The 25,729-nt window shown below is 41.5% G+C and overlaps 1 protein-coding gene across 4 annotated transcripts in view; it reads left to right on the top strand.

The window, feature by feature from the left end:
• The window catches only part of svild (supervillin d), a 112,914-nt gene that overhangs the window by 35,344 nt on the left and 51,841 nt on the right, over positions 1–25,729 (top strand). For 3 of the 4 annotated variants that reach the window (XM_020453836.2, XM_020453837.2, XM_020453838.2), the window contains exons 3-6: positions 3,017–3,196; positions 5,661–5,695; positions 12,838–12,899; positions 14,642–14,763. In XM_020453836.2, coding sequence (XP_020309425.1) covers positions 3,017–3,196; positions 5,661–5,695; positions 12,838–12,899; positions 14,642–14,763 — 399 coding nt within the window. The remainder of the gene's footprint in view (positions 1–3,016; positions 3,197–5,660; positions 5,696–12,837; positions 12,900–14,641; positions 14,764–25,729) is intronic. The other variant, XM_020453841.2, reaches the window with a different exon arrangement.

A 25,729-nucleotide genomic window follows, 5' to 3' on the forward strand; every position in this document is an offset into this window, starting at 1 on the left:
CTTAATTCCCATAATTTCTAATATATAATGCTTGTTTGGTTATGGTCATTTCTGTTAATGCCTTTTAATATATTATTATTACAGTCTTACCGTTGTCATTGTAGGAGTGGACATGTTGTTTGCGGAGCGCACAACCTAGGATACAGTTGTGAGAAAGTTTTGGTTGATTTCATTCCATTTACCAGTTGTCAGTTTATTAATTGTCTTTTGTTTGGTGCACTCCTGTCAATCTTGAGTAATGCCACGTACCTGATTTACACATAGAAGTAGGCCTAGTCTACCTGGCCTGCGTGCAAATGTAGACTTATAAATGTGCCCATTTGGGGATCTGATACTATTTCTGATTGTCTTAACTCACCATCACTGTGGAGCTTTTTGCTTTGCCTCAAATATCAAGAAAACAGTCTGTTTTTATTATTATTTAGTTTTTACATCTATTGAGAATGACAATAGTTCCTCAGTGTAGCCTATGTGAAAAATATTTCCATCCCTCTCCCTTTAGATAACCGCTCGGAATGAAAGGGGGGAAAAAATCATGCTCTGACGTCAAAAAATACCTGATTTACTTATCCCTTGTGCAAATAGGCTACAGCTGTGTCTGTCTGTCAGGAGCTCACTGCGGTGTGAAACTCTGTGGGCCCTGAATTTTTTTATACAGTGTTGCAAGTCTGCTAGCACGAGTCTGAACCAAGTTAATAGTTGATACAATGTTTCAATTTCTTTGCTGTGATTTATAGGATATTTATTTTTATCAGCGTATTTTCCACCTGCGGGCTGCAATGTTTGCGGGAGGTGGAGATAGGGAACAGGTTTTTTTCTTCTACTAGTTAGGCTATATTGATCTTTGGCTCCCTCTTTAGTAATTTCTGTGTCTTCATTTTTATTTGCAGTGCTTAAAGCATCAGACAAGCTCAGTAGCCTACATATAGTTTACTTTATTCAAACAGGTTGTGTCTATATAAGGAAAAATATGTTTACATTTTTTTACCAATCGATTGGTCGAAAGAACATATGACTCTCGGTCTACCAATATTTTTTTGTTGTTGTCTGGTATAGCCTAGTGGGGTGGGTGGTCAAACCTCTCTTCCTCGGCCAAGTGTTGTTTTGTGCTGTGTAAACCCATGCAGTGCTTGTAGTAAACACCAGTAATTGTGGTGTTGGGAGTGATTCAATTCCAGATTAACCAAAGACACTGGCCTCCAGGCTTGGCGGTAAACCGTATTTTACTTTATTGATGCATGGACAGGTTTGGATTTTTACTTTACCTTACATAACACTATTTCAATGTTTGTTAAATATAACATAAATGTAATAATAGGCCGAACTGTGTGATTGCCATCATTTTGAATGTCAATCAAACATTCTTACCGCCAGTAAGGCTGCTAACAGTTGAGAACTGCCAATTTTCTTGCAAGAGCTTCAGGCGTGCAAATACATACATTTTTTTGCCATTAATATTGCCTGTGAGGCTGACTTTTGGCTGTTGCCAAAAGCACCCTAGAAATCAGCACAATGCCCCCTGTGGCAAAAATAAGATCTGCCAATGAATCCACTGAAAATAATTGGTCATAGAGAATAATTATTCAGATAAAGGAAAAGTGACTTTTTCCACAAAATAGAGGCATACAAAGACAAAACAAATGTGGTACACTGGAAATGATAACTAATTTGTAAAGGAAATGTTGTGAAATCCAAAGTTGTGCTATAAATATTAATTGGCTATCTCATAGCTAATTTGTTAACAATGCATATTGGTACATTACTAGCTTAAACATGATTAGTGGGTGATGACGATTTCAGAACCAAAGTGGGGGGATAGAAAACAGGATACATTTTTACCCCATAATCTAGTGGTTAGTGGGATGGTAGATGCCTAGTTTCCCTTATGGCTCAGCTCAGGTACCTGCATAGTACATACATCGTTTATATATATATATTACACACACACTGAAACTCTTTGAAAGCTCAGAGGCTCAGCAGATTTGAATTTATAATGTAAAATGAATGTGTTTATGCAACATGTTATCACCAAATCTTTTCAAACTAAAACGTATCGTTCCTGTATCTTATCGGGCCTCATGTATCTAGATGCGTATTGAATTGTCTTGAAATGGAAAGATGCACATCCCAAGTATGTCATTATTTATGTCTGTTGGCCTAATATGTTGACAAGACAAAACTATCTGCAAAGTAGCAGGCAGGTCACCTCTTTGGGACTTCCTGAAGCAGTGGAAGAAGAGGATCTAGTAACCTCAAAGATCTGGGCCCATTTTCACAGAGTTTGTGTTTCAGATTATAATGAACAGGGAGGGCCTGATTTTACTAATCTTGAGAATATTTTTGAATACGGGCTCAATAGTATTGTCCATTGACCCCGCCCCCCCTGAGATGATACAAAGCATGCTCAGTCACGAATTAGCCTAATTCATTGGGTACTGCTGGATCCTCACTAGTAAAATCCATCCGGAATAAAATTGACCTTTCATGCATGTTCAGGGCAATAATGAATTATTGAACATTATCCAATTTTGCATTCCATTTCGTTATGCCCCCTCCCCTTTTCATTCACTAGGCCAGGGCTCTCCAACCCTGTTCCCGGAGAGCTACTGTCTTGTACGTTCTCCAGGAACCGGGTTGGAGAGCCATGCACTAGGCCCTTTTGTACTAACACAATTATCAGTCAGGCTTTGTGACGGTTATCGAAGATGGTGTCTGTCTGGTAGCTGAGAGCATCACAATCTCTGCGTGATCCTTCAAGACAAGTGTTTGAGTACCCCCGACAGCACACATTTTGTTTGTATCCCTGGACAAGCACACCTGCCTGCTGTTGGGGTTACTTGAGGACCAGAGTTGGGGAAACACTGAAATAAGTGTTTGATTTATGACTTCTTTGGTTCACTCTGGCTGTCTGTTTTTCTTCACATTTTTTTCCTACTTCCCCTCATCTTTCATTCTGTCATTTTTTTCTTCTCCTTTTTCTCCTTTTTCTTCTTGTTCTTCTCTGTTTGGACTCTAGCATGGACACGCTGCATGTCGTGGCCCCTCCCCTTCACCCGCCAGTCAAGCCAGGGGCGGGGTCAACCGCGCGTCGCCGACCCCTCCGGTTGCTAAGGGGGGTGTCTGAAGGAAGCTGCATGGCTAGCGGTCGTTTTCGGACGCAGCCGGTGACCGCCAGCGACGTCACAGCGAGTCAATGGTAGGGTTCAAGGAAGAGCCACTAGTCCAACGTACCGAGCTCGTGTAGAGATGCATAACATATAGCATAGCTGTGTGTTTGTGTGCAAGGGCATGCAACCAGTTACTAAATCAGTTAGTTTTAGTGAAAAAAGCTTTCCTTGCTGTGGTCAATTTACTTAGATACCAGCCTAGTTGTTGTTGCAGTGTACCGTTTTGTGGCTCAGCATCACCCTCTATTCCACTGTGCCCTTTTCCCCATTACCCAGCTTTCCCCTCCAGGCTCTTTTTGTGTTAAAATCAGCTCCTTCCTTGTGTTACATCATCATCCGTCCCCACATCAGCTGCTTTCCATCCATATTTAAAGGCCATTACTTATAGATGAACATCTGTCTTCAAATGGTTCAGCTTCGCTGTTATTATGGGTAGTGATGTGGCTGTAGGTGTGCATGGATACACAATTTGAGCAGTCTTTCTAACATCTGTGTATTCATGTTGAATTGAAAATTGAGGCGACGGTAAGTAGCCTTCTAACAGTTCTCAGATTTATGATATCGCGTGGATGTAGGCTTGCAAAATTCCGGTTGGAGGATTACCTTCCGGGATTGCTGGAAAAACCTTGTGATTTTGGGAAAGTTATCCAAATGTCTTTATGACCTTATGTGATCCTTTGTGTGTGCCTGTACCTGTACGTGCCTCAGGGTTTCCATTAGGAAAATATGGTGCCAGACAATGTGACTGGTAAGACTTCAATTTACCAGCCATTTATCAGACCCATATGCATTGGGTGCATAATCCATTAGGGCGTTCACTAGGGCTGACCCCAATTAGTCAACTATTAGTAATTATTTTGAGATATAAAGACCTTATTAAACATTTAAATGAAATGAAAATTTGCACATGAAAACCATAACTGGCACGCAGATCGGTAGAAATCATCAGATAAATTGGCATTCCACATGAGAAATGTTGCAGATTCCTCGTGTAGCCTATTAACGGAAACTTCAGGAGAGTAATGGCAGAATCTGCAAAAGCCGACAGGAGGAGGCTAGTTGGGTCAGGTTCCGTTTTTTTCCTTTCCTTTTTTTCTAGTTATCTCGATCTCTGGCAACTTTTGGTCGACCAAGATTTTTTTTTTGCCTGGGACAGCCCCAGCATCCACCCACGGTCCTCAGAATGACTGAAATCACATTTAGATTGTGGTAATTCATCTTAACAGAACATGCAACTAATTTAATGAAGCAGCCAATAAAATGTCATTTTCAAACATTTGCCAAAATGCAATTAGCGGGAAAACACCATTCTAAACAGTGCCCATGCTAGCGGTTCCATATGTGACCGATATGAACATCTCTGTTAGAAACCTAGAAACCTGGGTTGCTAATATAACAAGGATTGCCCCTTTGGCATCTGGACAAGAAAGTTGAGATGAAAGCCAATAGAACAGGAGAGAAATGGAAAAGCGATGGGTCCAATAGGGAAGTACATTTATTATTTGGGTGCCATAGTTAAATAATTCCTCCTGTCTGTACAGAAATGAGTAAAGTAATTCAAAATACTTCACCAGAATGCATGACTTAGCCACAGAGGAATCGAGGATCATTAGCTTCTTTAAAAATAAATAGCTGTGCTCATAGGCCTATTTGGGAAGGCCTAGCTGACTATTGAGTTGCGGCTGTCAGTGAAAAGCATCTTTAAATATGTGTGAAGATAATGTCTTGGGTATAATTTAGAATGTTGAGACAAGAAGGGGAGGGGTGTGTGGCAAGGATTTAGGCTCAGCTCTCTCTTGCCAATTCTTGCACATTCATTGTTTTATTCACCATTTACATACACTGAGTGTACAAAACATTAAGGACACATGCTGCTCTTTCCATGACATAGACTGACCAGGTGAATCCAGGTGAAAGCAACCATCCCTTACTGATGTCACTTCAATCAAGTGTAAATGAAGGGGAGGAGACTGGTTAAAGGAGGATTTTTAAGCTCTGAGACATGGATTGTGCATGTGTGCCATCCAGAGAGTGAATGGGCAAGATGAGATTTAAGTGCCTTGGAAAGGGCTATGGTTGTAGGTGCCAGGTGCACTGGTGCACTGGTTTGAGTTTTTCACGCTCAACAGTTTCCCATATTTATCAAGAATGGTCCACCACCCAAAGGACATCCAGCCAACTTGACACAACTGTGGGAAACATTGGAGTCAACATGGACCAGCATCCCTACTGAACACCTTGGAGAGTCCATTCACTGACGATTTTCAGGCTGGTTATCTCACATTATTAGAATTTTAACTTCTAGATTTTGAGAAACAAAAACATTATTGATATGAAACTATTCCACAAAAAGGGGAATAAAAACTGGCTGATGGAAACCCTGGCATGCCTGTGTGTTAGCAGGTGAAACCATGTCATCGTTTGTCCCCTTGCCACATATCTCAGTGTGTGACCTCATTTATCTTCTCTCGCTCTTTTTCTCTCTTTTAACAGCCTTTTGGAAGCTGGGGACGCCGAGGAGCCAGAAGGTAAGAACTCTGCTTTTACAGGCCTCAAAGGCACCATTGTACAAGGAAGAAAGTTTTTTTCTTTCCACCTCCTTTGTACTCTCTATACATTTCAATGTTAAAGAAAGGAGGCTACAGACACAGGTGTTATAGCTGTCGGGATAAGAGGGCATTGATAGGGCTAATGTCGCGCTTCAGAGCAGAATGAAAAGGGGTTATTTCGGCCCAGAGCCTTTTCAGTTCAGGCAATGTTTGAAAGCTGGCCATCCCACCTCAGGGGTTCATGTTTAGCATCAAAAGCAGCAGTGGTGGCACAGGGTGAGGCCGTGTGTGCGTTGCTTGCGTCCGTGTGTGTGCGCGTTTGAGAGGGACTGAGTGTGTAAGAGGGAGAGAGAAACAGAGGGAGATTGCGGGTGACTTAAGTGCTACTGTGTATAAATCAAGTGTGCGTGCATGGCTGCGTGTGAGACGGAGAAATGTTCAGGACCTGAAGGGAAAGTGGCAAAAAGCTCTTTAATGCTGCAGCAATCCCAGTGCTTGTTCCGACACGGAGAGCTTGAGAGAGGGAAAATTGTGGAGTTTGACCATGGATCACTTCTTCGCTTCCTGACTCGCAACCGCCCACTTCAGTTAAACATTGGTGATACAAAGCAGTGAAATAAATACAAAAGAGACCGAGGAAGAAGCAGACGAAAACAAGGGAGGAGAAAGGAGGCATCGAACTGATGATACAAAAAGTTTCAGAAGGAGAGAGGTGACTGAGAAAGGTAAGCTCTGTGGGCTCGTCAATTTAGTGTGTATATGCAGAGTTGGCAAAGCCTCTGTTTTGCTTTTGGAGTTTTCTATTGGATGAAGAGGAGTGGGGGGGATCAGATTCGGTGTCCCGTCATAGATAGTATGGAGTTCCCCATCCGTGAAACTGTTCCACTGGCAAGTGTGGCAGAGTTTAACTCTCAAATGGAAAAGGCTGGTCGAACTACGAAGAATGCTGGCTCAGCACATACAGTACCAGTCCAAAGTCTGGACACACCTACTCATTCAAGGGTTTTTCTTTATTTTGACTGTTTTCTACATTGTAGAATAATAGTGAAGAAATCAAAACTATGAAATAACACACATGTAGTAACCAAAAGTGTTAAACAAAATATATTTTAGATTCTTCAAAGTTAGCCACCCTTTGCCTTGATGCCATTTTTGCACACTTGGCATTCTCTCAAGCAGCTTCAGCTGGAATGCTTTTCCAACAGTCTTGAAGGAGTTCCCACATATTCTGAGCACTTGTTGCCTGCTTGTTGGCTGCCAGGTCATCTGATGCGGCACTACACCACTCTCCTTCTTGGTCAAATAGCCCTTACACAGCCTGGAGGTGTATTTTGGGTCATTGTCCTGTTGAAAAACAAATAATAGTCCCACTAGGCACAAACCAGATGGGCTGGCGTATTGCTACAGAATGCTGTGGTAGCCATGCTGGTTAAGTGTGCCTTGAATTCTAAATAAATCACAGACAGTGTCACCAGCAAAGCACCCCCACACCATCATACCTTCTCTGTGCTTCACAGTGGGAACCACACATGCGGAGATCATCCGTTCACCTACTCTGTGTCTCACAAAGACACGGCGGCTGGAACCAAAAATCTGGACTCATCAGACCAAAGGACAGATTTCCACCTGTCTAATGTCCATTGCTTGTGTTTCTTGGCCCAAGCAAGTATCTTCTTCTTATTGATGTCCTTTTAGTAGTGGTTTCTTTGCAGCAATTCGACCACGAAGGCCTGATTCATGCAGTCTCTTCTGAACAGTTGATGTTGAGATGTCTGTTACTTGAACTCTGAAGCATTTATTTGGGCTGCAGTTTCTGAGGCTGGTAACTGCTGCAGAGGATAAGTTCATTAGAGGTAGAGCTTTCTTTCCTGTGGCTGTCCTCATGAGAGCCAGTTTCATCATAGCATTTGATGGTTTTTGTGACTGCACTTGAAGAAACTTCTCCGGATTGACTGACCTTCATGTCTGAAAGTAATGGACTGTCGTTTCTCTTTTCTTATTTGAGATATTCTTTCCATAATATGGACTTGGTCATTTACCATAATATGGACTTGGTCATTTACCAAATAGGGCTATCTTCTGTATACCACCTCTACCTTGTCACAACACAACTGATTGGCTCAAATGCGTTTAGAAAGAAAACAATTAAATTAACTTTTTACACCTGGTAATTTAAATACATTCCAGGTGACTACCTCATGAAGCTGGTTGAGAGAATGCCAAGAGTGTGCAAAGCTGTCAAGGCAAAAGGTGGCTACTTTGAAAAATCTCAAATCAAATATTTGTTTAACACTTAACACTTTTTTGGGGTTACTACATGATTCCATATGTGTTATTTCATAGTTTTGCCTTCACTATTATTCTACAATGTATAAAATAGTACACATAAAGAAAAACCCTTGAATTAGTAGGTGTCTCCAAACTGTTGACTGGTACTGTACATTTCACTTACTTCAAAGTTGTCTAACCCCTTGAAAATAAGAGTGACGTTTTGAATTAATGTGTGAATTCCAACCACAGAGCTCAATTCTGGAGCGTCCCAAGAGATGCTGGGTAATATTCACATCAGCGCTGCTGGATCCATTGCCCCTCTAGCCATCCCCGCTTTCCAATTGGCTCCCTGTCTTTCCCTGAGGGATACAAGCTGTTTCATGATGAATGGGAATCACTTACGGAACAATTGCTAATCTTCAGAGGTGGACATTTTGCCAAGGCTTTTCCAGGCTTTTGTGTTTATTTTGATCTCTGCGAAAGGTCTAGGATGAAGTGATGAGGGCTGGACTTGAGTCAAACAGTATCTTAGAGTAGCAGTGATGTTCTGGGATCAGTTTCCCCATGTCTGTATATCTTATTTATTATGATCAAGGCAAAATTGATCCTATATCAGCACTCCTACTCTGACTCTCAAAATGGTTTCTGGCTTGAAGTCAAAACGCAAAACCCCCACTGAGCATAACTAGAGTGAAGCTCAACTTCCTTGTCTCGTGTGTGTGTGTGTGTGTGTGTGTGTGTGTGTAAAGGGTCTTTGCTGAATTGTGTCAGAAGTAGTTTTGAACAGCCGACTCCGGTGCATTTTGGATTACGTCAATGTGACGGCCACATGTAGCCGCACAGCTAAATATTCCTTTCCACTTTAACATTCATTTGCACCAAACGTTTCATGACCAATGCATGGTTTTTTAATCAGACACACATTTTTTTTTAAATTGTTGCATATATTAATTCTAAGTTGAGTGCACTCTCTTAGATTTATATTTCTAACATTAAAATCTAACAATTATTTCTATGTTTTACCATTTTAGTTTTTGCAGCTTTTTTCTAGTTCCCTGTCTGCAGCATGGTGGCCGGTGTGCTGCTAATTGACACAATCTATAATCCTGAAATGGAAGGGCGTGTTGGGTGATACCACCACCATCCAGCATAGGGGAAATTGATTTCCACAGTTTAAACTGTTATGCTACAATGTTCTATTCTAAACAATAGAAGCGTTTAAAATTGTAATTGATCAGGTTATTTCCAATTACCGCATTTGTATCTGCTGTGTTCTGACCTTATGGCTTCAATTAAAGTGAAGGCAGCAAAAACGTAACCACATGTAACATATGGATTTACATTTGTATATGCATCAAAAGTCCCAATTCAAAGTTATACCTCCCTCTTAAATGGTTTGAATTATTTCATAAAGCTGATCAGAACCGATCAGAATTCCGAAGTCTACTACATTTGCACTGTATGAGTCAGCCAGTGGCTATCAACACCTACAGTAGCTAGCTAATTCACAGATTTAATAGGGAATTGAGCCACATTAAAGTAATCTGAAACGACATCAAACCAGTTATTAAATAGTATTATATGCAGTTTATCTAAGCTAGCCAGCTAGCTAACTAGCCTAGCTAGCCAACCACCAAGGTCCGCATATGTTGCAAGCCAGAGCTCACCACGATTAACAACTCGAAACTAGCACAGGCAGGAACCCACAGAGCACAATTTAAACAACACCAGCAGATCAAAAGCAAAGAGAGAGCAGAGACTTACACATTGATGCTTGGGGCCCAACCTATGGCAAGAGTAGCTGAAGTTGCTAAGCGAGAGCCAGGGAGCGAGGCCCTTCAGAGGGATAGGCCGTTTCACCGGGCTGCGGAAGAATCAGTGAGGCAGATAATCCGATATCTATATAGCTAGGGAAATCCAAAGTAGATTCCAGGAGCAATACTCCAGAAGCGGCAGAGTGCACAGTAGACTAGGGAGACAGTCAACAAGTCGGCGATCAGAGGAAAGCTTCAGGCAGGTGAAAGTGATCACATAACAGCAGAGTCCGATGTCAGTCATCTAACACTAAGCCAATGTTGAAAAAGTAATAAAAATACATCTCTGGTAGCCTTATTCAGAGCTACCAGAGAAGCAAAGTTGACAAAACAAATATTTAAAAAATGAGGTACTAAACAATTAAAGCAGGTAGGGAGGATTCTTTTCCTTTTGTGAGCCTGAGGCAAGAAGGCACAAAGAGCCTGCCTGTTGAACATGCAGGATGCCTCACGTGTGGGGAATACACGCTGATTGGTAATACGATAGCGTGTTTACATCACATTTCTTCGTGATTGGTGGATTGTAGCTCACCACCACCAACACTCTGTCTGGAATGTAATTACATGCTAGCATGGCTAGTGACTAAAGTTAGCCAGCTCGTGCTAGCTATTAAGCTAGCATATGAACTCTGTAGCAGAGTAGGTTCTCTTAATGACAGTCGATATAGTGCATTCTGAGTATTTCCAAAGTTACCCGAAAAAAAGTTCAATATTTAAAACCCCCAAAACTATTAAGAATAAATTGTTATACAGTGCATTTGAAAAGTATTCAGACCTTTTTGACTTTTTCCACATTTTGGTACATTAGTCTTGTTCTAAAATGTATTAAATACATTTCTTTCCTCATCAATCTACACACAATACCCCATAATGACAAATCGAAAACAGGTTTTTAGAATAAAATAAAAAAGACTGATGCCTTATTTACATAAGTATTCAGACCCTTTGCTATGAGACTTGAAATTGAGCTCAGGTGCATCCTGTTTCCATTGATATATCTTTGAGCTGTTTCTTCATAATTCTTAAATGAAATGTTTGGAACCACCAATGCTCTTCCTAGAGCTGGCCGCCTGCCAAAATGAGCATTCGGGGGAGAAGGGCCTTGGTCAGGGAGGTGGCAAAGAACACGACGGTCACTCTGACATAGCTCCAGAGTTCCTCTGTGGAGAAGGAAGAATTCTCTAGAAGGAGAACCAGCTCTGCAGCACTCCACCAATCAGGCATTTATGGTAAAGGGGCCAGACGGAGGCCACTGCTCAGTAAAAGGCACATGACAGCCCATTTGGAGTTTGCCAAAAGGTACCTAAAGGACTCTGACCATGAGAAACAAGATTCTCTGGTCTGATGAAACCAAGATTGAACTTTTTGGCCTGAATGCCAAGCGTCACGTCTGGAGGAAACTTGCCACCGTCTCTATGTTAAAGCCTGTGGTGGCAGTATCATGCGGTCGGGATGTTTTTCAACGGCAGGGACTGGGAGACGAGTCAGGATAGAGTGAAAGATGAATGGAGCAAAGTAGAGATCCTTGATGAAAATCTGCTCCAGAGCACTCAGAACCTCAGACTGGGGTGAAGGTTCATCTTCCACCAGGACAACAACCCTAAGCAAACAGCCAAGACAAGGAGGTAGAGGCTTCAGGACAAGTCTCTGAATGTCCTTGAGTGGCCAGCCAGAGCCCGGACTTGACCCCTATCAAACTTCTCTGGAGATACCTGAAAATAGCTTTGCAGCGATGCTCCCCGTCAAACCTGACAGAGCTTGAGAGGATCTGCAGAGAAGAATGTGAGAAACTTTCCAAATACTGGTGTGCCAAGTTTGTAGCGTCATACCCAAGAAGACTCCAGGCTGTAATCGCTGCCAAAGGTACTTCAAAGTACTGAGTAAAAGGTCTGAATATTTATGTAAATGTCATAACTGTTTTACGTTTTTAATACATTGCCAAAAATGTTTTTGCTTTGTCATTATGGGGTATTGTGTGTAAATTGAAAAAACAACAACAATTGAATACATTTTAGAATAAGGATGTAACCTAACTAACAAAATGTGGAAACAGTCAAGGGATCTGAATACTTTCAGAATGCAATGTATATTATTTAAAAGTTCCTAAAACATTTCTTTAGGCTGTGGGAACATTGTCGGGATATGACAGGATGTACCGTGCATTCGGGAAAGTGTTCAGACCCCTTGACTTTTTCCACATTTTGTTACTTTACGGTCTCATTTTAAAATAGTTTTTTCCCCCCTCATCAATTTAATCCATCTACACATAGTACCCCATAATGACAAAGCAAAAACAGGATTTCTCTGGACAGTTTTTATGTTTTAGGAACATATATTGGAACATATATTTTGTTTTGTCCAGCAATGTTCCGACCAGACTGTTCCCACAACCTAATGAAACATTCTGGGAACCTTTTGAAGAACATATCAAATGTGTTCTGGGAACATTCTTGCAACATCAGGCGAATTTCCATAAGTATTGGGATGACTGCCATCTCAGAGGCACATGTCTGTAAAACTGAAACTGATGGGATATCCTCAGAATTCCCAGGCCCTTTTCTGACGTTTTTTGCTCCTGGGAAAGGCCCTTATCACTTTACAGAGCAGGTGGTGAATGTACAATACTTTTCCCTACCAGACAGAGTACAGAGTGTTCAGGCCAGCTATGGTAGGATTAGTGCATGTATCTGTGGGTGGGAGGAAGTAGGTGTGTTTGTCTCTCTCTTTCACGCTGTGTGTGTGTGTGACTGCATGTGTGCGCACGTGAATGAGCTGTCCTTCTGTGTGCGAGTTTGCCTGTGTGCAAGTGGGCCTCACACCAACCAACCAACCCTGTAAAGAGCGTTACAGCAACAGCTGTTTTAGAAACAAAACACACACAGACCTAATCCAAGACCTGAGGTGACTGATTGGTCGCTCATATCATCCACAATAATGAAAGAATAACATTCTGATGTGAACCTGTGAATTTGTGCTTATGTGTGATTTTTGACCAATGTTTAAATCAAATCACATACATGTGTGTTTTTTTGACAGTAACTGACAGGAAGACTGACGGAGCCAAAATGAACATGGCTGCTGACATGTCTTTGATTAAGGTATACTCTGTGTGTGTGTGTGTGTGTGTGTGTACCTGTGTGTTTATGTGCACATATGCCTTTGTATACAGCAATGTATTTGTGCATACTTGTATGGGTGTTTGTCAGCTGCAAATTATGAATATGGCTACAGTACACACGTATGAGTATTTTGCACTTATGTTGCGTGTGTATTACCTAGGCCCCATTTCAACAATCCTCAAATCTCAATCTCAATTCCTCTTTCTTGCTCCATACATCTGGCCTAGTCCCATATCCCCCAAAGCTGATTACTCCAAAATATCCTCTATAATTGAGTTGTCCTGTAGAGTATGCGGACTGACCCGCACCTGGAGTCAGACTTGGCTCCTCCACTCCCTTGGAGATTGGAGTACAAACCTAGCCAAGATTTGGAAAGGAAAAGAAAGCCTGTGTACTCAGGCATACGCAAGGCCATATGTACACTACCATTCAAAAGTTTTGGGTCACTTAGAAACAGTTTTAAGCTATGCCAAAATAATTGCAAAATAGTTTTCTAATGATCAGTTAGCCTTTTAAAATGATAAACTTTCCAGAATCAAGGAAATTTCTACGTGACCACAAACGCTTGAACGGAAGTGTATATTGAAAAAAAGATATATATCCCGGTACTGCCCCCTTTCTTTTGTGCACGTGCACACATTTTTAAACCAAATTACAGAAAAGCACAGTAACAGAGTAACTGACTTTTCCCAGGCTGTTGGCCTTCCATGAGGGGATTGTGTAGTCGTAGGCCTAAAAGAAGGAAGCGGTGCTGTTGTGGTTCTAAAATTGGCCTTAGGAGAGTGCCAGGGATTGGCCAAGTGGACCCAGATGGTAGCAAATGACAATGTTTCAAGAAAGAGATGCACCCACTTTGTGTGTTTGTGGGTGCTCATACTCATGTACTCCATGAATGTGTGTTTTGTTTATGCGGGAGTTGGTTATCTTTTATAATACATTGAACTGAGCTCTGAGGCTGTAGGCCCTGCACCACATACAGGAAAACACACGTGGTGGGGTGTGTACATCTTTGAGAATAGTTCAGAACTATAGATAAAGAGATGTATTCAGGATCATATTCATAAGGGCCCATGGTAACATTTTTCAATTTTAGGTTGTCCCCCTCTGTTCATCCATTTGTTTTTATTTCTTTGGTGCCTAATTAATACAACCCAGGCACCAAATAGATAGAGACGTATACATTGTACACCTTAGACAGTATGGTTCTCATCGACATCTGCTCTGCTGTAGGTCTGGACTCACTTGTTGTCCTGTTTCCTGGGTGTTCTATTTGTTTATTTATATTGAGGGCTCCAGTCCAGCACTGGCTGGCTGAGAAACACTACTCTCGAGAGACACAACTCTCCTCCCTCCTCGTCAATCTCTTTTCTCCTCCTCATCGAGTTTGTGAATGGTGCCACTGTGTGTGGCAGAGTTGTGGAAAAAAGCCATATCTCAGACTAGCCAATAAAAGATTAAGATGGGCAAAAGAACACAGACACTGGACAGAGGAACTTTGGGGACAGTAAAACCACAATGTCGCCTCCCCAGGGTTGGAGTAGGGTGAAGCTGCCCCTAGATGCTGATTTGGGTCAGATTCGCATTTTCCCTTACTAATGGTTGAGGTTCAAATTAGGGGAGGGGAAGCTGATCCTAGACCTTTATCTATGGGAAACCTCACCCTGAAACCCCCGGGGACGCTGTCTAATGTGGGAAATACTCATAAATCCCTTTTCCACCAGGGGCTGGAGAAGACTGAAGAGTCGTCTCCCCTGACAACAGAGGGGAGTGGTCGCCATGCCAACAACAACAGCCGGGCGCACACCCAGCCAATCACAAGCAAGGAGATTGTGGCGGCAGGCAGGTAGGCGGCGTCGAGGAGATATCATTGTATTATATTTATAAGGTCATGGGATTGTCTACAAATTTGAATGATTATACACTGGATTATGGACGTTTCTGTGTTGTGTGCGTTTTCCTTTGTGTATTTTTTTTTGTGGGTGGCAGGTACTTGAACCGGTCACTTCAACTCCTCACTCCTACCAGCAAAGTTCAACATCAACCCAAGTCACCCACATCCCAAGTAGATAGTGCACCAAGTACAGCCATGCTCTCATTACCATAGCTACAACAGTCTGCTACCCATCAGCATGGCTACTGTGGTCTGTCTGTGTGGTTGTCATAGCGGCCAGGCTAGTGCACCTGGTGCCGATTTGTAAGTGGTTAGTAAACTACGTCCGACATAAAATGTGCCCTAAACCAGATCTACAAATGATACCTGTGGCACCACCTGGGTGTAAGCCCTTCTATGAGCTACGCCTGGGACAGATCATACGCCTAGTAGGGAGCAGGCGTGGGGTGTTAAATTGGGACTATGTTATTTTATGATATGCACAGAAAATAATAGCAATCTATATTTTCAAAAGGATGCGAGTCTTGTGGTCATATTTCACGACCTCCATGTGCTTTTAGCAAAATAATACACATGATTTATGCTACATTATTGCATGCTAAATGTGTCTAATTAGATATTAGCAAACTACTAGATGAGCTGCCACCACTTATTTGCCTTTTTCAGATATAGTCGGCATATAGCCTCGGCTACTACGCGAGTGAAAAGCAAAGTAATCCGCCTGTTATACTAGGTTATCGTAGGCTACATAACAGGCTTTCAAAATGTTCTGATAAAACTGTTAGACGAGCAAACTAGACTAAAGATTATTAACACCATTAACACTCAACTCAATTTGGCTAACACTTTCCCAGTCTAATTGTAACCAAATATCCATGTGATTATGTGAAACAAAAATCTGAGTCCCCACAATTGTCTCAAAGCATCGTGATAATGATGTCCCAATCATAACGGTGCTGAAATTATAGTTTTATCCCACACGGTTATTGCTTTAAAACGGTTTGATGGCTTTGGGAGTTTCAGTAAGCAACAATATGACAAATGCCATCAATGGCATTTAGTGTCCTTTATTCCAATATTTGTCATTCCGTTGTATTCTTTCCCACAATAATTTTTGATTGATCCATCCAGTTGTGGTTAAGAAAACGTGCACGCATAGTGGTGGGCTTTGCGGAGTGATGGGTCATACCTCGCAAAGTTTAGAACTGTCGTAAAGATGGTAACAGCCTAGCAACCATCATTATGAAGCACCGAATCTCATGAATGCGCATTGCTTACGGCGGACTTAGCTACAACTAGTCTTATTTTTGGTTGGTGCAACAGGTGTAAATTCTAACGTAGCTGCGCCCGACCTTGCATTTAAGACCACTTTTTTTACACCCAACTGGTGCATCCGGACCCTGTTTTATAACCAGAGTTCCAGACCAACTTGCATAGCATTTCAAAGGGCTTTTTGATCAGTGCAACTCAGCATTCATCAGGCAAGTTTCACAGACTATTGTAGTGGTAGCAGATAATGGTCCCTAACAGATATATAGATGCAGATAATGGTACCTAACATGTATATAGATGCAAACACTTTGTGTGTCTGTGGGTGCTCATACTCATCTACTTTATGTATGTGCATTTTGTTATGCGGGAGTTGGTTATCTTTTATAATATATTGTATTGAGCTCTGAGGCTGTAGGCCCTGCACCACATACAGGAAAACACACTAGTGTAGTGGTGGTGTGTGTTCGTCTTTGAGAATAGTTCAGAACCATAGATAAAGAGGTGTGTGTATACATATTAGAGGTCGGCCGATTATGATTTTTCAACGCCAAAACCGATACCGATTATTTGAGGACCAAAAGAGCCGATACCGATTAATCGGACGATAAAATGCTATTTTTTTTTTTTTTAATGTATTTGTAATAATGACAATTACAACAATACTGAATGAACACTTATTTTAACTTAATATAATACATCAATAAAAATCTATTTAGCCTCAAATAAGTAATGAAACATGTTCAATGTGGTTTAAATAATGCAAAAACAAAGTGTTGGAGAAGTAAAAGTGTGCCATGTAAAAAAAGCTACTGTTTCAGTTCCTTGCTCAGAACATGAGAACATATGAAAGCTGGTGGTTCCTTTTAACATGATAATTCAATATTCCAAGGTAAGAGGTTTTAGGTTGTAGTTAATATAGTATTTATAGGACTATTTCTCTCTATACCTTTGACTATTGGATGTTCTTATAGGCACTAGTATTGCCAGTGTAACAGTATAGCTTCCGTCCCTCTCGCCCCTACCTGGGCTCGAACCAGGAACACATCGACAACAGCCACACTCGAAGCAGCGTTACACATCGCTCCATAGAAGCCACGGCCCTTGCAGAGCAAGGGGAATAACTACTCCAAGTCTCAGAGCGAGTGACGTTTGAAACGCTATTAGCGCACACCCGCTAACTAGCTAGCCATTTCACATCGGTTACACCAGCCATTAGGCTGATAGGCTTGAAGTCATAAACAGAGCTGTGCTTGCAAAGAGCTGCTGGCAAAACGCACAAAAGTGCTGTTAGAATGAATGCTTACGATCCTGCTGCTTCCTACCACCACTCAGACTGTTCTATCAAATCATAGACTTAATTATAACATAACACAGAAATACGAGCCTTTGGTCATTAATATGGTCGAATCCGGACACTATCATTTCGAAAACAAAACGGTTATTTCAGTGAAATACGGAACCGTTCGGTATTTTATCTAACAGGTGGCATCCCTAAGTCTAAATATTCTTGTTACATTGCACAACCTTCAATGTTATGTCATAATTAAGTACAATTCTGGCAAATTCGTTTTCTCAATGAGCCAGGCTGCCCAAACTGTTGCATATAACCTGACTCTGTGTACAATGAACGCAAGAGAAATGACACAATTTCACCTGGTTAATATTGCCTGCTAACCTGGATTTCTTTTAGCTAAATATGCAGGTTTAAAATATAAACTTCTGTGAATTGATTTTAAGAAAGGCATTGGTGTTTATGGTTAGGTACAGTCGTCCAACGATTGTGCTGTTTTCGCAAATGCGCTTTTGTTAAATCATCCCCCAGCGTTGCATCGATTATATGCAACGTAGGACATGTGAGAAACGAGTAATATCATCAACCATGTGCAGTTATAACTTGTGATTATGATTAATAGTTTTTTATAAGATAAGCTAATGCTAGCTAGCAACTTACCTTGGCTTCTACTGTATTCGCGTAACAGGCAGTCTCCTCGTGGAGTGCAATGAGAGGCAGATGGTTAGAGCGTTAATTAACTGTAAGGTGAAAATCTGTTCTGCCCTTGAACAAGGCAGTTAACCCACTGTTGCTAGGCCGACATTGAAAATAAGAATGTGTTCTTAACTGACTTGCCTAGTTAAATAAAGGTATTTAAAAAATTGTTTTACGAAAACTTTCGGCCCTAATTAATCGGCCATTTCGATTAATCAGTCGGCCTCTAATACATACATACAGTTGAAGTCTGAAGTTTACATACACCTTAGCCAAATGCATTTAAACTCAGTTTTTGCATTTTTGCATTTAATCAAAGTAAAAATTCCTTGTCCTAGGTCAGTTAGGATCACCACTTTATTTTATGAATGTGAAATGTCAGAATAATAGTAGAGAATGATTTATTTCAGCTTTTATTCCTTTCATCACATTCCCAGTGGGTCAGAATTTTACATACACTCAATTAGTATTTGGTAGCATTGCCTTTAAATTGTTTAGCTTGGGTCAAATGTTTCGGGTAGCCTTCCACAAGCTTGTGGCCCATTCCTCCTGACAGAGCTGGTGTAACTGAGTCAGGTTTGTAGGCCTCCTTGCTCGCACACGCTTTTTCAGTTCTGCCCACAGATTTTCTATAGGATTGAGGTCAGGGCTTTGTAATGGCCAATCCAATACCTTGACTTTGTTGTCCCTAAGCCATTTTGCCACAACTTTGGAAGTATGCTTGGGGTTATTGTCCATTTGGAAGACCCATTTGCAACCAAGCTTTAACTTCCTGACTAATGTCTTGAGATGTTGGTTCAATATATCTGCATAATTTTCTTCCTCATGAGGCCATCTATTTTGTGAAGTGCACCAGTCTATCCTGCAGTCTATCCTGCAGCAAAGCACCCCACAACATGATGCTGCCACCCCCGTGCTTCAGGGTTGGGATGGTGTTCTTCGGCTTGCAAGCTTCTCCCTTTTTCCTCCAAACATAACGATGGTCATTATGGCCGAACAGTTCTATTTTTGTTTCATCAGACCAGAGGATATTTCTCCACAAAGTACGATAGGACTCGTTTTACTGTGGATATAGATACTTTTGTACCTGTTTCCTCCAGTATCTTCACAAGGTCCCTTGCTGCTGTTCTGGGATTGATTTGCACTTTTCACATCACCGTATGTTCATCTCTACAAGACAGAACGCATCTCCTTTGTGAGCGGTAGGATGGGTGTGTGGTCACATGGTGTTTATTCTTGCATACTATTGTTTATACAGATGAACGTGGTACCTTCAGAAATTGCTCCCAAGATGAACCAGACTTGTGGAGGTCTACAATATTTTTATCTGAGGTCTTGGCTGAGTTCTTTTGATTTTCCCATGATGTCAAGCAAAGAGGCACTGAGTTTGAAGGTAGGCCTTGAAATACATCCACAGGTACAACTCCAATTGACTCAAATGATGTCAATTAGCCTATCAGAAGCTTCTAAAGCCATGACATAATTTTCTGGAATTTTCCAAGCTGTTTAAAGGCACAGTCAACTTAGTGTATGTAAACTTCTGACCCACTGGAATTGTGATACAGTGAAATAATCTGTAAACAATTGTGAGAAAAATGACTTGTCTCATGCACAAAGTAGATGTCCTAACCGACATGCCAAAACTATAGTTTGTTAACAAGACATTTGTGGAGTGGTTGAAAAATGAGTTTCATTGACTCCAATCTAAGTGTATGTAAACTTCCGACTTCAACTGTACATACATACACACAGACTGAACAAAAAAAATAAACATGTAAACTGTTGGTCCCATGTTGCAGCCAACATTTCCATATGGGCCCCATTAGGGAAACCCAACAGGGACCTAGAACATGGGCTATCACACTTACTTACATGGGTCCCAGGTGTTTACCCAAATGGATGTGTATTGTGACCTGTATGGGCAATAAGTAGGCTGTACCATTTTTTAAATGTTTTATTATTCAATTGTGCTGTCCACCTGGGACGAAACTGTCTCCATGCACGACGCAGATGTTGTTGCCCGAGCAAGCTTTCTTAAGAGATGACAAAAGCATTTCTTTATAAAATAAATATTTTTTTATAGCACATGCTCAGATCAAATACAATGCAGGAACTCTGAATACAGGTATAGTTAAATAAAATTACCAATGTGCACATTGGTTTCCTCACACTTTATACAATCCCAAAAATGTGCATGTCAGCAATGAAGTTGTCACCGTGTTACCACTGTCAGGTCCTGACTCTCCTTCATCCGTGTCGGAGTCTGTCTGCAGATCAGAATTTTCCTCTGCTTTTTTAAAAGTTAGACCCGGGTTAGTTCATAGGTAGCTGTGGAAATAAAACAAAGTATTTAGGCTACTGATCTAGTGCAACATTTCATATCCAGACTAAATGGACATCTTAACTGGGACCTAGTTGGGTTAACCTTTTGGGCCAGACATGGACAAACCCATGTCCCTATTAGAGGTCGACCTATTAATCTTACATGGGAATATTGAAGACTCATGTTAAAAGGAACCACCAGCTTTCATATGTTCTCATGTTCTGAGCAAGGAACTGAAACGTTAGCTTTCTTACATAGCACATATTGCACTTTTACTTTCTTCTCCAACACTTTGTTTTTGCATTATTTAAACCAAATTGAACGTTTCATTATTTACATAAGGCTAAATTGATTTTATTGATGTATTATATTAAGTTACAATAAGTGTTCATTCAGTATTGTTGTAATTGTCATATTTTTTTTTTTTAAATCGTCCCGATTAATCGGTATCGGCTTTTTTGGTCCTCCAATAATCGGTATCAGTGTTGAAAAATCATAATCGGTCGACTGCCCCTATGGCAGCATTTACTCAGGCAGCCCAATACTGATGCTTTTTCCAATCACATCAGCTCTTTTGCCCATGATCAGAATTGGGTTGCAAGTGTAGATGTAGCCAAATGGACCTTTTTACCATTTTTATTGGGCTGTAGTTGACCTTATTCCCTTATGATTTATATAGTCATATTTTTTGACCATTCAGAATCAATTCAAGATCATGTAATTTGAATTTTTCTGGTCAGTCTGTTATAAGGCCAATTTAACTAGCTAAATTTTCCATGGTATTTATTTTACTTCAGTTAGTGTTGGAGGCCAAGATTCTAATTTGTTTAGTTTCAGGTGTGTTTTATTATTATTATTATGAGTTATTTTTTTCGAAAGTAACTACAGTTATAAAATAAATACATTTCACACACAAAAGACAGGATTCCTTAAAAATAATAAATTCCCTATATATATATATATATATATATATATATATATCATTTCCAAAGCGATTCCTGAACAATTCATCAGCATTCTGACCAAATGGCAGCAGTCATTCTGCTTCATTGTATTTGCCTCGGTAGCTACAAACATGGCTTGAAATTTGGACCGCGTATGCCAACAGCCGACAAATACAGCGAATGCCGTGTAATTATCTACTGAGAAATATACACTCACAAAGCACAACATAATCAACTCATTTAGTCTTTCACCCACCGGTCAAATCACTGTAGATGTACAATGTAGCTACAATCCCAACGTTTACTGTACTGTCTTTAATTTATAATTTTAAATTCCGTCACATTCCTCTCGCTCCTCAAAATATTGAATGCTCATGCGATTTCCCAAATGAAATCAAATTAACTTATATAGCCCTTCGTACATCAGCTGATATCTCAAAGTGCTGTACAGAAACCCAGCCTAAAACCCCAAACAGCAAGCAATGCAGGTGTAGAAGCACTCCCTAAAAAGGCCAAAACCTAGGAAGAAACCTAGAGAGGAACCAGGCCAGTCCTCTTCTGGCTGTGCCGGGTGGAGATTATAACTTAACATGGCCAAGATGTTCAAATGTTCATAAATGACCAGCATGGTCAAATAATAATAATCACAGGCAGAACAGTTGAAACTGGAGCAGCAGCACGGCCAGGTGGACTGGGAACAGCAAGGAGTCATCATGTCAGGTAGTCCTGAGGCATGGTCCTAGGGCTCAGGTCCTCCGAGAGAGAGAAAGAGAGAATTAGAGAGCATACTTAAATTCACACAGGACACCGGATAGGACAGGAGAAGTACTCCAGATATAATAATCTGACCCTAGCCCCCCGACACAAACTACTGCAGCATAAATACTGGAGGCTGAGAAAGGATGGGTCAGGAGACACTGTGGCCCCATCCGAGGACACCCCCGGGCAGGGCCAAACAGGAAGGATATAACCCCACCCACTTTGCCAAAGCACAGCCCCCACACCACTAGAGGGATATCTTCAACCACCAACTTACCATCCTGAGACAAGGCCGAGTGTAGCCCACAAAGATCTCCGCCACGGCACAACCCAAGGGAGGGCGCCAACCCAGACAGGAAGATCACATCAGTGACTCAACCCACTCAAGTGACGCACCCCTCCTAAGGACAGTATGAAAGGGCCCTAGTAAGCCAGTGACTCAGCCCCTGTAATAGGGTTAGAGGCAGAGAATCCCAGTGGAAAGAGGAGAACCGGCCAGGCAGAGACGGCAAGGGCGGTTCGTTGCTCCAGAGCCTTTCCTTCCACCTTCACACTCCTGGGCCAGACTACACTCTATCATATGACCCACTGAAGAGATGAGTCTTAAGTAAAGACTTAAAGGTTGAGACAGAGTCTGCGTCTCTCACATGGGTAGGCAGACCATTCCATAACAATGGCGCTCTATAGGAGAAAGCCCTGCCTCCAGCTGTTTGCTTAGAAATTCTAGGGACAATTAGGAGGCCTGCGTCTTGTGACCGTAGCGTACGTGTAGGTATGTACGGCAGGACCAAATCAGAGAGATGGGTAGGAGCAAGCCCATGTAATGCTTTGTAGATTCGCAGTAAAACCTTGAAATCAGCCCTTGCCTTGACAGGAAACCAGTGTAGGGAGGCTAGCACTGGAGTAATATGATCAAATTTTGGTTCTAGTCAGGATTCTAGCAGCCGTATTTAGCACCAACTGAAGTTTATTTCGTGCTTTATCCGGGTAGCCGGAAAGTAGAGCATTGCAGTAGTCTAACCTAGAAGTGACAAAAGCATGGATAAATTTTTCTGCATCATTTTTGGACAGACATTTTCTGATTTTTGCAATGTTACGTAGATGGAAAAAAGCTGTCCTTGAAACATATATGCTCTTCAAAAGAGAGATAAGGGTCCAGAGTAATGCCGAGGTCCTTCGCAGTTTTATTTGAGACGACTGTACAACCATTAAGATTAATTGTCAGATTCAACAGAAGATCTCTTTGTTTCTTGGGACCTAGAACAAGCATCTCTGTTTTGTCTGAGTTTAAAAGTAGAAATAAATAATTTGTTTACATCCCTGTTAGTGAGCATTTCTCTTTTGCCAAGGTCCACCTGACAGGTGTGGCATATCAAGAAGCTGATTAAAAATAAGCTTCTTGAAATATTAATTATTAAAAATAATTACACAGGCACAACTTGTGCTGGGGACAATAAAAGACCACTCTAAAATGTGCAGTTTTGTCACACAACACAATGCCACAGATATCTCAACCGCAGACCACGTGTAACCACTCAAGCCCAGGACTTCGACATCTGGCTTCTTCACCTGTGGGATAGTCTGAGACCAGCCACCCGGACAGCTGATGAAACTGGGTTTGCACAACCGAAGGGTTTCTGCACAAACTGTCAGAAACCATCTCGGGGAAGCTTATCTCAGTGCTCGTCGTCCTCACTAGGGTCTAGACCTGACTGTAGCTATGCGTCGTAAACGACTTCAGTTGCCAAATGCTCACCTTTGATGGCCATGGGCACGCTGGAGAAGTGTGCTCTTCACGGAGGAATCCCAGTATCAACTGTACGGGGCAGATGGCAGACCACGTGAATGGCGTCGTGTAGGCGAGTGGTTTGCTGATGTCAACGTTGTGAACAGAGTGCCCCATGGTGGGGTTATGGTATGGGCAGGCATAAGCTACGGACAACGAACACAATTTCATTTTCTTGATGGCAATTTGAATGCACAGAGATACCGTGATGAGATCCTGAGGCCTATTGTTGTGCCATTCATCCGCCACGATCACCTCATGTTTCACCCATGTCGCAAGGATGTGTACACAATTCCAGGAAGCAGAACATTTCCCAGTTCTGAGTCTCTTTAAATCTAACCTATTATCTGACCCATCACCTTATTCATCGCTGGCAAGAAGTGACGTCCCAAAAAACTATACAACACGTAAATTGTTCCTAGCCTCCCACGCATAAGCTACATTCAGTCCTTAACACAGAAACTGAAACTAAATAATATAATATTAAACTTAAAATAAATAAAACGTGTAAAGTGGTTCTGAAAATAAACTGAATTCCAAATTAAAATCTTAAAACTAATAGCAATAAAAAGAATGTGAAAACACAAACTATAATAACCTTGGTGCATGCATGGTGTGTCTGTATAATCAGCTGCAGTGTTATCTGGCTGCAGGTGTCTACCACTGGGTCATGTCCACTGTGTGTGTGTGATGTCAACGCGTACCTTCCCCCTCTACCCTTTTGGAATTTGACCAATTCTACTGATTGTCTTCAGTTTCATTCCGAGACCAGCCACTAATATTATAGCTGTCAGGAATGTGTCAATATTCATACCTTTATACATTCCACACAACCTTGTTTCATTTACTTTCAGGTTACAGTGCATTCTTAAAGTATTCAGACCCCTTGACTTTTTCCCCACATTTTGTTATATTACAGTTTTATTATACCATTTCTTAAATAGTTTGTTTCCTCATTAATCTACACACAATACCCCATAATGACAAAAAGGTTTTATACATATTTGACAATTTATTTTTAAAATTTTTAAAAAAATTAACATTTACATAAGTATTCACACCCTTTACTCAGTACTTTGTTGAAGCACCTTTGGCAGCGACTTCAACCTAGAGTCTTCTTGGGTATGACGCAACAAACTTGGCACACCTGTATTTGGGGAGTTTCTCCCATTCTTCTCTGCAGATCAGATGTTCAATTATATTTCCCTCGATCCTGACTAGTCTCCCAGTCCCTGCCTCTAAAAAACATCCTCACAGCATGATGCTGCCAGCACCATGCTTCATCGTAGGGATGGTGCCAGGTTTCCTCCAGATGTGACGCTTGTCATTCAGGCTAAATAATCATAAAACACGGGACGAGATGTTAAAAACTTTCCATTGTGCCAATAGATGGAATGCACTCGCATGAGATTTGCCGTGATGTTGACAGTGGCATGGGAGGTTTATTTCTTAGACTGGGTTAAGATGTCAATTTTGGGACACATCCTCAGTAGTGTGCCTTCGAATCAGTGGGTGTTTGGCCTTTAATCACTAAACACCCTCATCAAAGGTGGCCAGCTAAAGGGTGATCAACGCTTCCTGCGTTCAGATGTTGCCTTATGGAACGTTGGTTTGCTTGCTGCCAGGCCAAAGCCTCCTCTTCCATGCTGGATATTCCCCACAATGTCTTGGTGTCTCAGGGCTGATGTTGCTTGCTGCACAGCCTTGGATGATGTCCATTTCTGTCCAGTTTATAGGGGAGGTGCAGCCTTGCTAATGGTCTGGCCTTTGGAGTCAATGTCATCTGAAGTCTTACTTTAGAGCACTTGTAATCCTCCGTTAGACTTGCAAGAGGTAGTTCAAGGACC

The sequence above is a fragment of the Oncorhynchus kisutch genome, linkage group LG20 (genome assembly GCF_002021735.2).
Source record: "Oncorhynchus kisutch isolate 150728-3 linkage group LG20, Okis_V2, whole genome shotgun sequence".
Classification (NCBI taxonomy): domain Eukaryota; kingdom Metazoa; phylum Chordata; class Actinopteri; order Salmoniformes; family Salmonidae; genus Oncorhynchus; species Oncorhynchus kisutch.